This window comes from Parus major, chromosome Z, assembly GCF_001522545.3.
Source record: "Parus major isolate Abel chromosome Z, Parus_major1.1, whole genome shotgun sequence".
In the NCBI taxonomy this organism is placed as follows: domain Eukaryota; kingdom Metazoa; phylum Chordata; class Aves; order Passeriformes; family Paridae; genus Parus; species Parus major.
This window is the reverse complement of record NC_031799.1, coordinates 21,705,878-21,718,413: the sequence shown is the minus strand read 5'-3', so window position 1 is coordinate 21,718,413 and position 12,536 is coordinate 21,705,878. Positions and strand designations below refer to the sequence as shown.

General features: G+C 41.5%; 2 protein-coding genes across 10 annotated transcripts in view; one reads left to right on the top strand and one right to left on the bottom strand.

The window, feature by feature from the left end:
- Window positions 1-12,536, bottom strand: part of SERINC5 (serine incorporator 5) — a 78,894-nt gene that overhangs the window by 6,230 nt on the left and 60,128 nt on the right. The window contains exon 14 of one of the 7 annotated variants that reach the window (XM_033520559.1): window positions 2,612-2,663. The exons of 5 other annotated variants lie outside the window; for them this stretch is intronic. The gene's annotated coding sequence lies outside the window, so the exon portion shown is untranslated. Of the gene's footprint in view, window positions 1-2,611; window positions 2,664-11,422; window positions 11,908-12,536 lie in introns of those variants that run through there. One more of the 7 variants, XM_033520558.1, reaches the window with a different exon arrangement.
- The window catches only part of THBS4 (thrombospondin 4), a 47,309-nt gene that overhangs the window by 30,435 nt on the left and 4,338 nt on the right, over window positions 1-12,536 (top strand). For 2 of the 3 annotated variants that reach the window (XM_015652691.3, XM_015652692.3), the window contains exons 10-20: window positions 669-821; window positions 2,198-2,302; window positions 2,527-2,634; window positions 4,105-4,264; window positions 4,907-5,025; window positions 5,798-5,850; window positions 7,803-7,996; window positions 8,274-8,452; window positions 9,867-9,915; window positions 10,015-10,211; window positions 10,714-10,886. In XM_015652691.3, the coding sequence (XP_015508177.1) occupies window positions 669-821; window positions 2,198-2,302; window positions 2,527-2,634; window positions 4,105-4,264; window positions 4,907-5,025; window positions 5,798-5,850; window positions 7,803-7,996; window positions 8,274-8,452; window positions 9,867-9,915; window positions 10,015-10,211; window positions 10,714-10,886 (1,490 nt within the window). Of the gene's footprint in view, window positions 1-668; window positions 822-2,197; window positions 2,303-2,526; window positions 2,635-4,104; window positions 4,265-4,906; window positions 5,026-5,797; window positions 5,851-7,802; window positions 7,997-8,273; window positions 8,453-9,866; window positions 9,916-10,014; window positions 10,212-10,713; window positions 10,887-10,994; window positions 11,416-12,536 lie in introns of those variants that run through there. The other variant, XM_033520556.1, reaches the window with a different exon arrangement.

The following is a 12,536-nucleotide window of genomic DNA, read 5'->3' as shown; positions in this document are numbered from 1 at the left end:
TGTAGCTTGTGTTTGTTTACACAAGAGAGTAATACATATGAAATACATATGCATGTGCCATGGTAAACCATAGCAAAAACTTACATGGATGTTCTTATTGCAGTGTAAACGAAGATGGTTGTGTCTTCAGATACAGAATTCTTTTCTGAAGAAAGAGATTTGGCTCAAATTGGCTTAAAAACATTTTAACTTAAAAAAATAAAATGGGGCAAAGAAATGATGAACCTTATCTCTCTTTGATTAAAATTTGTGACCAGTTGCCTTTAGATAAACTGATAGGGGTGCTTTACAGTGAAATAAGATCATCCAGCCCAATTAATCAGCTGCTGCTTAGAGTTTTGCACAAAGTTTCAGCCACCTGGAAGCAGTGCAAGGTGATGCTGGCAAAGACAAGACATCATGAAGAAGCTTTCGCTGCTATATGATTTTTCTCTGGTTTAACAGAACACTGGTCTAAACAGGCAAGAGGTGAATATGTTTTCCAGCATGCACTCTGGGAGCCAAATATCATTTTCGTGTAGAAAATAAAGTTTGTTCACAGTATAAGAGACCTCAATGGATAAAAAACTAAGGCTAAACAGTATGACTTGAGTCTTGCTCTTGTGCTTGCTTTAAAAAGGGAAAGAAGTACTGTTAAAAGGCTGGCTGGTGACTTTTTGTTCTCACAGGGGTCTTACCGCTGTGGCCAGTGCAAACCAGGATATACAGGAGACCAAACAAGGGGATGCCAGGCTGAACGAAGTTGTAGGAATCGATCCCTCAATCCATGCAGCATCCATGCCCGTTGTATTGAGGAGAGGAGAGGAGATGTGACGTGTATTGTGAGTTCATCAATTTTTGCATTTTTACAGTGAAATCCAGCCTGTTTTAGGCTGGAATGAGAAAGGCTTTGTGGTCATTTTGTACAGTTGGATGTTATACCAATTGTGGCACACTGGTCAAAACCAGTTGTGAAAACTGGCTTGCAATTATTTTGTTCTTGCCACATGTCTGTAAAGCAGCCATGTCCATGTATCATATTCACTGTGTCTATGTAATTAGATCTTTAGGAATCACTTTTGTAGACTTTATGTAGTCTCCTCAGAAAAGACTGTCAAGTGTCACTCTACAGAAGACCTCCCAAGGACAAATTCCTTTCCTGGTGCTCAGCGACATAGCTCTGAGTAAGGATCCTTTCTGCATAGCAAACATGCCTGTATTTGCTGGCTGATAGAGACAATGTTTTTTAAAGTGAGATGACAGATTCCAGGCACAGGGAGGCTGTTCTGTGCTTACCAGCTATGGGAGCAGAAGTGCAGAAGCAGCATATGAACTTCCACTGTAAGAGTATACTGAAGTATATTACTTAGTTTTTCCATCTTGCAACAGAAAGCAAGAGACTAATCCTGTGTCCTAAATTTGGTTACAGTGCATGCTTTTGCTGGCACTTGCTTTGGTCTCATTTTTAAGTACATCTGTTTCAAAGACAAATAATCTAGGGTATTTTAAGTCCATGCTGTAATGGGAAAATGCCTAGATGCTTGTAGCAAGCAAATCCTGGTTTTAAGGGAAGGACAGATTTTGACATGCAGTTCTTTGCATATGTCTTCGACACCAATGATGTGTTGGTTTGAAACAGTAATAATTTAATTGGCTAGGAGAAACTTGTGTGCAGATTAATTTGTCTTGTAGATATAAACTGTAAATTCCAATACTCTTAAAACTTCCTCGAGTTGCAGATGTGTTCTTGAGATACTGAACAAAACACAGTCGTCCCATCTAACCATGTGCTCCTTGCCGAGATGCTAGGTGTATACTTTACCTAGTCTCCTATTTTCTTCTCAGCCTGCCAGCTGAGGAGCCAAAATTAGTTCCTGGCCAGTGTCGATAAGAAATCTAAAGATACAGCTGAAATCATTAGGTGTGGCAGGCACACATTCCAGTTGACATCAAGTTGTAGCTCTTTGTAGCTATGTCTGGATACACTGCAGCATCTCTCCATGTGGAAAGAAAACCTTTGTTATAAGCTCTCTGTACCTCATTGTACCTTCAGTATCTGGCCGTGACTTCCGTATGCTGCTGCTTTCAAGACTGGTGTGTTTTTCCTTCTTGAATATTTCTTGAATTTTTTCTTGAATTTCTTGAATTTTCCTTCTTGACTATTTATACAGTGATTCATTAACCTTTTGATAGTATTACCATGATGTTTTATTGATAGTGTGGCATTGGCTGGGCTGGTGATGGCTATATTTGTGGAAAAGATGTTGACATCGATGGCTACCCTAATGAAGAACTCTCATGCTCTGCTGAAAACTGCAGAAAGGTAAGAAACACTTCCTTAATTCTATAATAATTCAGAGCATGAAGGGATAAAGAAGAAGACTGTAATAAACATGACTCAATGTAGTCATATTTTATTCAGGTTATTGAATTCTATTAAATTTTATGATTAATTTCTACTTAATAAATAATAGGAAAAAGTCATTCAAATTATGAAGGAATCCAGTTTACCTATAGAACACCAGACTTGTCTCCTTTTTTGTCTAGGACAATTGCAGATTTGTCCCAAACTCTGGACAAGAAGATGCTGATGGTGATGGGATTGGAGATGCCTGTGATGATGATGCAGATGGAGATGGCATTCCCAATGAGCAGGTGCTGTGTATGGATCAGGATGCAGGCATCTGTGCAAACAGAAAGATTTCCTGTTGCTGCAAATGAAAGTGATTCTGAAATCTGACTCACTGCTGTTTGCCAGATTGTTGCATACTGGACACTGTCAGTGGCCCCTTAAACCCTGTCTTTTTCTTTTATATAGTGCTCATTCTTGCAAGACTTAACCTACACAGCCTCAAATCCCACCTGTGTATCCTCCATTACTACCTTTTATCATTTAATTCTAAAGCTTTTTGTATATAGAGCTTGTGTCCTTCAGTCACAGTCTCCCATAGCATGACCTTCAGGAACATTATTTGCATTAACATCTATTTAAAGAGCAGGTCGACCGACAACACATTTCATTGGGGATCCAAAACCCACATAAATGAATGCGTGTCTTGCCAATAACTTGAAAAAGCTTTGGATTGTATCCTCAAAGCAGAAGAGGTTTCCATGTGGGTACACGCAGCAAAATATATTAGAGGATTCATTCAGATTGGAAAAGCTGTTTTGTTTTCACCTGGTATTCTTACAAGCCCACTGTTGTTCTGTATTAGGATTGCTGACTGATACTGCTTAATGTCCGTCCAAGTGAACAAGAACATGTTATCCAGAGTACAAATGTCCACCTGCAGCTAGAGCAGGCTAGCAGTCACAGGTCTGTCTCAGGCTGCTTTGCCAGAGAGTTCCACGCTAAATCCCGCTGGCTTAAATCAACTGGTTTTATTAATGTTCTAAAATGAAAAAATTAAATCCTCTTACAATCATAAATCTATTTGCAGGTTCAGCACCTTCATAATTGAGTAACTTCTATATTTTTTTGAATGTCTGTTGTTCTTCCCTATAGGCAACAGGATGACATCATAGGCGTGCTAGATAGGTGTAGAAATTGCATACCGCTTTGAAATAAAATTTTCTCCAAATACCTCCTGGTGGACTCTAAAAGTCAATAGCAGCTTGTTTGAAATAAACAAACCACCAAAACCAAAAAAAAAACCGGTACCTTTTTGCATCAAGTTCTTTTCGCAGTTTCCAGCTAGTCTGTACCGGAAGGGGGCAGTGGCCTTTCACTGAGAGCGTCTGCAAACCTTGTCAGTCTCTGAACTGCAGCTTTTGAGAAGGACCACGTGAGAAAGCTCGGGTACCAAAACAGGCTCCTCACCATCTACCCATGCAAAATGAGAATCAGAAATCAAGGTTATAAGTAAAGCTTTATGGTACTGGGTGTTTGCGATTAGGGTTCTCAGAAGTGGCTCAAAGCAGAGCTTTGAGGGAGCAGGAGAAATGTGATCCAGAGCTGATATTGACATAAAACGTCAAAACTGCTCACACTATTTTGTTGTTTTGTGCTTGTTTTTTGGTGGTTCTTTTTGGAAATAGAAATAAATACAAGTGTTTTATAAATCAACTAAAGTAGAAATTAAAGGTTCACACCCCAAATGAAGTCTGATTCTGTGTCTCTTGCAGGATAACTGTGTTTTGGTTCCCAATGTTAACCAGAGAAACAGTGACCAAGATATCTTCGGGGATGCTTGTGACAACTGCCGTAATGTCCTGAATAATGACCAGAGGGACACAGATGGTGATGGGAAAGGAGATGCTTGTGATGATGACATGGATGGAGATGGTTGGTGATTTTTCACATTCAGCTTCTCTGATGTCATTCAAATTTGCCCAGAGTGTGCATTAGATTTCATGTAACACATAGTCTTTATGAAACCTGTGTTTTTAATCCTTTTAATTCAGTTAATACCTATCTTAGCCTACATTGGAAGCACTGTACACTGTAACAGAGAAACCAAGCCCTGTTTCAAGTAGAAGTTAAGGTTGTTGATCATTCAGCATTTCCTTAAAGGTACAAATGTTCCAGAGCATCCAGCTGCTGCCAGTCACTGGTACCTGAGAGCTACACAACATATGGTTTTCATTGCTGTGGGAGGCTTTGAAAGAAGTGAAAAAATCACACCACTTCAAATGTAATTAAAAAGATTAAATGTCCCATCCTGTAAGTTGTGACACAGAAACAGGATAGAATGAATGGTGTGTAATTAAAGGGTGTGATGGGGTGGACAGCTGTGCTTCAGCAAGATGTTCCTACTATTAAATGAGTGATGCACACATAAGAAAAATTTACTGTGCAGACTTAAAATTTCATTGCAGGATTAAGTAGTTGCTGAAAAGGAACAGTCTTTACTGTTTTAATGTTTATATTGTCCAGTATGGACAAATATGGGAATTGTCTTTAATACACCAATCCACTTTACTCTAGGTGTTAAGAATCTTTTGGATAATTGTCAGAGAGTTCCCAATGAAGACCAGGAGGACACAGATAATGACGGTGTTGGTGATGCCTGTGACAGCTGCCCTACAATCAGCAACCCAAACCAGGTTAGCAGGCAGAAGGAAAAATTATTCTTGTATAGGGAGAGGGACTGCTGAGGCCTAAAAAGGTGCAAGAGAAGGAAGCAACCCATGAAACCGTAGTGTTTGTATTATAATAATGTGTATTTCCTGGATAATATAGTATATATCTAGGTATTCAGGAGTTTTACAGACATGCTGACTCTCCTAATGTGAGAAAGGGGAGCCACTAGTTGTACTCTCACAGTTTGGGATGTTGTTAGGACCTCTACCCAGCATGTATCTTCTACTCTCATGGTCAGAAATGGGCTTCAGTCCCGCAGAGTTCAATGCTAGACTCCACACAGGGGTGTGATTTAGTTACACTTCCTATTTCTTTAACTTGCACAAAAATCTTGGTGTCTGTATTTATCAGAACTCTCAGTGCTCTCAGGTGAGAAGTCATTGTAACTTTTCATATGTTGGAATTCTGATTTCAGCCCCTGTGACCAATGAAAAATGTTGGAAACTATAGAGAAACATGCTAGATTTTTAAAGATGCTTAAGAAATAAACCTTGGCTACAAATTAGGAATACTTATTTTCAATAGTAGAAGAATCTTGCTTGAACTCTTCAATTAAGTTTAACTGTGTTTATTCACTGTCCTTTTTTTTTATAAAACAATTTTTGGTTAGATGGATGATGCAAGAGAGAAAATATATTCTGTAAAACAAATGTCTTGTGTTGTGTTTTGATTTAATCCTACAATTTAAATAGATGCTCTTGACAGCTGATACTGGAACTTTGTTCCCTTTTGCAGTCTGATGTCGACAATGACCTGGTTGGAGATTCCTGTGATACCAATCAGGACAGGTATGCTGTGAGAGAGACTAGGCCTGAGCTGAAGCATTTGTGAGGAGCTGTAATCCCTCTGTCTAGCCTGGATTTAATTCCAGAGGGATGTTGTTTAAAAAACAGCATTAGTATTTATTGGCCTTGTTTGTTCACTTTCCTGTGGTAGTACACTTATGGAGCCTTCGCCCTCATAGCCATTCACACAGGCTTACGCTGAGTTCCTGTGGAAGTGACATTCAAGCAGTTCTCTGGCTGTGAAACGCAGAGTAATGCTCAGAGCTTCTTAGTGAGAAAATCTCTTTCCTCTTTCTTTTTGTTTTTCATTCCTCTTTTATTTCTCTGTTTCCTAAGCAGAAATTTAAGTTAAGGGCTCTATGTTTTTCCTTAAGAACCTAGTGTTGCAGAAACAAAATTTTATTATAAAGTGTTAAACACTTGCAGAGCAACCCCTTTGCTTTAGTACAGCAAGACTGGCAAGGATCCTTTCTCTATGGATTTCATATGCCTTGGGCATTCACAGGAGCACATCCCATGACAAACTGCATCACTTGTCTGGAAGCAGCTTCAGCATAACCAGATTATGGGATGGCAGGTCCTCCCACATGCACCTCACTTACAGCAAGAGGCAAGGGATTTGACAAATCCTGTGCTGTCACAGAGTTTCACCCCAGGGTTGTTGGTGGGTGCTGCTCTCTGCAAATGGACCTGCAGGGAGCCCACTTCCATATCTCTGAAGGGATCATTCCCAATCTTGAGCCAGTAGCTGCCAAGGCCATCAGCATTTTACTCTTAAATTGATATGTCTTTGCTGTTCTGTTTTTAAAAAAGGACTTTTTCCCTCCCTTATAAATTTCACTAATGTGAATGTGTGTGAAGTATTTCCTGTGTGAAGCATGCTTAACCTTGCAGTAGATACACATGTATGGTGTTTATTGCATTTTATCTCAATATTGCAAACATTGATTACTCTTACCTAAAATTAAAGCATATTTCTTAAGCAGGGGTGAGGTATTTGGGAATATTCCTACCTATAAGCCATAGCGTGACCTTAATTTGGCTGCAGGCCACTTCTACTCCACCTGTGCTAATAAGAAGCTACTGAGGGAAAACATGCCTGCTAATTGCTAGAAATCAGTTTTGTTTTGGCGTGAATACAAAACACACCACACTTCAGGCAGGTTTATTTCAGGGATGCACTTAACAGTTGGGATGGAGAGGTTATGTAGCCACCCATAGCTTCTTGCACCTTCTTCTGTAGTCTGTGTCCCTGGGCCTGGTGGCTCTTCACTGTAACCAGCTGATGCAGCCAAGGCCTGGAGGGAGCTACAGACTTTCTCCTCTATTTCTTACTGCATGTCCCAGCTGCAGTATGGCAATCATTCAGTTTGGAAAACACCTTCAAGACCATTGAGTACAAGCACTAATGTAGCTGTGCCAAATCCACCATGAAAACTTGCTATGCAGGAAGGTGATTAAAAACAGTGCTTGTTTTCAAATGTCTGATTTCAGGTGCTCATGTAGAGTGTCAAGTGTAAAGTTTCATTCACACTCACACCTGCATGTTCATGAGCACAAAGACACGTGTGCATAAGACAAGGTCCAGCTCTTGCTGTCTTCTGAGTGCCTGTTGATTGGTGACACTGGACTTGTTGGATGTGTTCCCTTTAGGAGTGGACACTGACTGGGTTCTTGGGCTCCAGTATGTTTCTCACACCATGTAAGGCTTACTTGCTGTGAGAATTTTTGGCTTGGTCTTTGCTTTCCTGCCACCTTATCTTATCTGAGTCTCTTTTTTCCTGCTCTCCTTGCAGTTCAGCCACCTGAGCAAAAACAGGTTTTGTTTCCTGCTGGTCTGCTTCCAGCTCCAGAGCTGCCACTGTTGTGTTTCCCCCTCAGGTGTCCTTGCTGTTCCCTGTGCAGAGGCAGGAGCTGACACTGGTATACCATTTTTTTTGTTTCTGTGCTTGCAGCGATGGTGATGGGCACCAGGACAGCACAGACAATTGCCCTACTGTTATTAACAGCTCCCAGCTGGACACAGATAAGGATGGGCTGGGTGATGAGTGTGATGAGGATGATGATAATGATGGCATTCCTGACCTCTTGCCCCCGGGCCCTGACAACTGCAGACTGGTCCCCAACCCAGGGCAGGAAGATGATAATGGTAAGATGGGCCTTCAGGAGCTGTTTAGATTCTCAGGCATTCATTTCCAGGCTGTATGCACCAGGATGCAACACAATCGCTAGCAATGCATACACTCATCCCAAGAACAATAGCGGCACTCAGGGGCCCTTTAGCCAAAACAGAGGCACTTTCTCAGGCACTACAGCCAGCAGAGCTGACACTCTGCGTGCTTCTTGGACACCCTAATCCCATGGCTGGGCCAGATATCACTACTTGCTGCACCATAAATCTCTTTTTCCTTCTCTGACGCATTCAGGTGATGGAGTTGGCAATGTCTGTGAGTCTGATTTTGACCAGGATACAGTGATTGATCGGATCGATGTCTGTCCTGAGAATGCAGAGATCACCTTGACAGACTTCAGGGCCTATCAGACAGTGGTGTTGGACCCAGAGGGGGATGCGCAGATTGATCCCAACTGGGTGGTTCTGAACCAGGTAAAAATACACTTGGTCTTTCTTACCTGTTTGAGAAAGATCATTTGATAACAATAAAATTGGCTCTGTAATTGCTGGACCCCTGGCAGACATGAAACATGGAAGCTGTTGATTAGTAGACTATTTTCAAGAGTAATAATGACAGAATTTTCCTTTTGATAGGCTTCAAGCTATCAAAATTTATCTTCCCAATAATCAAAACCAGTTATATACTAGCCAACTTACTCTGGGTGGATTTTGCTACTGCTAGAAGGGAGACATGTGTTACCCCACTGAAATATTTCTGTAGCAAACAAGTTTCATTAATCCTTCTGATAATTTAAAAGGTTTGGCATGTTAAATAACAGAGCATTTCACAGAATCATAGAACGGTTTAGGTTGGAAGAGACCTCAAAGCTCATCTAATTCCAACCCCAACATGTGCCCACATACATCACTAGACCATGTTTCTGAGAGCTCCAGGCAGCCTTGAACACTTCCAGGCTTGGGGCATCTCTGGGCAACCACCTTGCAGTGCCTCACAGCCCTCACAGTTAAACTTTTTTTCCTCATACCTAATATAAACCTACTTGCGCTTACATTTAATCCATTGCCCCATGTCCTGTCACTGCATATTCTTGATAAAATATCCTTCTCCATCTTTCTGGTAGGCTCCCTTCAAGTACTGTAAGGTCACATCTCAAAGCCTTCTCTTTTCCAGGCTGAAAAAAATCTGATTCTCTCAGCCCATCTCCATAGCAGAGGTGCTCCGTCCCTCTGGTCATCTTTGTGGCCTCTGGACTTGCTCCAACAGGTCCATGTCCTCCTTGTGCTGGTACTCTAGAGCTGGATGCAGCACTGCAGTACTCCTGGATGGATTCCAGTAACCTACATACACTAACAAATTTTAGCCTTCAGGAGGCTAATGTCTTATGAGTCACAGGGAACATGCAGTTTTTTCCCATTGCAAAAATCTCTCCCACGCCAGCTGGGATGTATACATCTTCCTTAACCCAGTCCTGGCAGTCAGTTTAACCCTGAACTCTGTGATCCAGCTGTATGAGCTAAGCCTAGGAAAAGCTCTCCTACCACAACCCTCTTCCCTCCTTCCCTGCACCCCAGTTTTGGCCGGATTCAGATTTCCAGAAGATTGTGGTAGGGAAAGAAACTATCAAAATACCAGTATGACTAATTCTGCACTAGGAAAACTGACAAATCATTCCCAACTCATGCTATGCAAGCAGCTGAAATATTGATTATGTATTTGATTACAATTCTCACTGATTTTAGTTCAGACCTACAAGCGTCACAGATACATTGTGATCAAAGGGAAGAGAGGAATGAAGGAGATGCTAGAGGAAGACCAGAAAAGGCTGTCAGGCTTAGCTAATCCAGTTTGCCACACATGCTAACCACCCTGAATTTACCCTTACAGGGGATGGAAATTGTGCAGACTATGAACAGTGATCCTGGCCTTGCTGTTGGTATGTAGTCTCTTCTGAGATTCAAGTTTTAGAGCAGAAAATGCACAGAATATGAATGTGTGTTCTGCAGAACTGTTTTTAACTTGTGTGTACTCTTAGGTTACACGGCTTTTAACGGCGTTGACTTTGAGGGCACTTTTCATGTCAACACAGTGACAGATGACGACTATGCTGGCTTTATTTTTGGTTATCAAGACAGCTCTAGCTTTTATGTAGTAATGTGGAAACAGACGGAACAGACGTACTGGCAAGCAACTCCCTTCCGAGCTGTTGCAGAGCCCGGCATTCAGCTAAAGGTACTGGTGGTGGCTCCTAGCTAAGGACACAGTGCTCACTGCAGCCTGGCTGTGCCATCTTGCATGTACTGGCCATGGGCTAGGTGATCACACCATGCATAAGCCAAACCACTACACTGCATGCCAGCTGTGCTGCCTGACTGCTGTTCTCTATTGGCAGCTGCTGTCAAAATGGTTAAGTCAGGCAGCTGCCACACAGCCCTTTTAATAGCACTGGTTTTTTAAGGAACTTCATCTTGCCTTTCTGATCCACAGGAGCATTTAGTCTCTGCAGTGATGGTGCTCTGACCTTGACTGGCCAGATTACCTCCTTTTCCTTTGTCCAAGTACCCAGCTGGTTGCTTTGTCCACGTAGGCAGTGGCTGCGGCTGTAGAACAGAAGTCAGGGGCTTGTTTGCAGCAGAGAGTATGCTTCTGCAGACCTGCTCCTCACTAAAAAAAATCCTGGCTCCTGAAAGTGACTTTTGTCCGTGGTCAGTGTTGGAAAATTTTATTTTTGCAGGCTGTGAAATCCAAGACAGGTCCTGGTGAGCACCTCCGCAACTCCCTCTGGCACACAGGGGACACCAATGATCAGGTCAGACTGCTCTGGAAGGACCCCCGAAATGTAGGGTGGAAAGACAAAGTCTCCTATCGCTGGTTCTTGCAGCACAGACCTCAGATTGGTTATATCAGGTAAGAGAGGGAAGGATAGGTAAGGTGAGTACAGATACATGTCTGCCTAAACTGTAATTTCTCAACACCTGATTCAGATGATAACCTGAGAATTTCTGTTATGTCTAGGCTTTGTACTGATGAAGGCTTGTAACAAATTAGACTTTTGGAATTCAGCCTGCAGCTCTTTTCCTTGACAATTTCAAGTTAAACCTCTTTATATGGACCGTCTGTCTCTTAACTGTGCTTACCCTGATGAGCTCTTTTCTGGCTTTAATACCTTGTTTTCCAAGCTATGCTGGCCACTGATCTGAAAAGCAATATATTTCAAATGTTCTTAATTTTTTAGAATATTTTTCTTGGAATTTGGATAGTTCATTTATGTATTCTGGAATAAAAGAATAAAAGTTGTCCACTTAGAAGTTGTGAATGTAACTAACAAATAATTATCTTTATGTGATAGATTCAAGATTACTCAGCATATAGCAGAAAGTTTGTCAAAGCTTAGTAATGAATGTTATATATCCTTCTTTTTGGTTTTTTTGGGGGAAAAAAAAAGAAAAAAATAAAAAAAAAATCACCATTCAGGATGAAACATTTTATTCTGCAACATCCAGCAATCAGCAGGAATTATGCTTGTAAATCAAGGCTGATGTTAAAATGCAAAAAACTAACTGCCCTGGCACGATCAAATCAGGTCTTTCAACCTTGTAATAGAACAGAAATATGGTAAGTCACCTTTTCTTCAGGAAAACAATCACCCTGCAGTTGACACACAGTAACTTGATGATGTAATTATTCCACTTTTCTAGTGCAGAGCATCATCTTCAGTAGTAATTGGAGTGAGCATGATTCACTTTTATGCTAAAATGGATTAAAAACATTTATATTGTCAATTATTGTGCCCCAGCCACAGGGCAGTAGCAAATAGATCTTGGGTGGCAACTTACCTTTAGACCAAGAAGTTAGTGAAGCTGTTGCATGAGCAAACATCTCCTATGGCTGCAGTCTCCCCAGCCAGCCTAAGTAATGCTCCCTGTAACTGGGAAAGGTAGCACAGTCTGTGTCACAGAATCCTTTAAAACTAAAGGTATCCAGGCCTAAAGCCAGCCTCTCTCAGCTCTCTGCCCACTCTTGCTGCAGTCTGGTTAGGGCAGATGCCACAGACCACTGCTTGTCTAGCGAAGTCTTTCGAGGCTTCAAGGAAGCCTAGGAAAAAGTCACTTGAACCAGCCCCTCCGATGGAAATTTGCAAGACAGGCAGTTCTATTCATTGTACACATACTTCTGAATTGCCTCAGTAAATCAGTAAATAAAGACAGAAACAACAGGATTTGGGTTTTTTCCCTTATTTTATGAAAAGACACAGGAACTTTCATTCCTTTCACCATTCGCTTATTTCTTGTATACAGAAATGTATCAGCAGTATCCTCATCAACAACAGGGCCCTCCAAGGTTCCTGGTCCTCTAGGTCATTTACCCAGTATCCCATAGGCTGAGGACTTGATTTGGGCAGTGTTCCAACAAACAGCTCAGCTGGCTCCAATGTGGTCCTGCTCAAGCCCTCAATACAGAGAACACACTTAAATACTGGTGGGGTGCAGCTTTCACAGGGCTATTTGGGAATTTGATGATGGGTTTTCTAACAAGAAGATGCTAGATCAGCAAAAG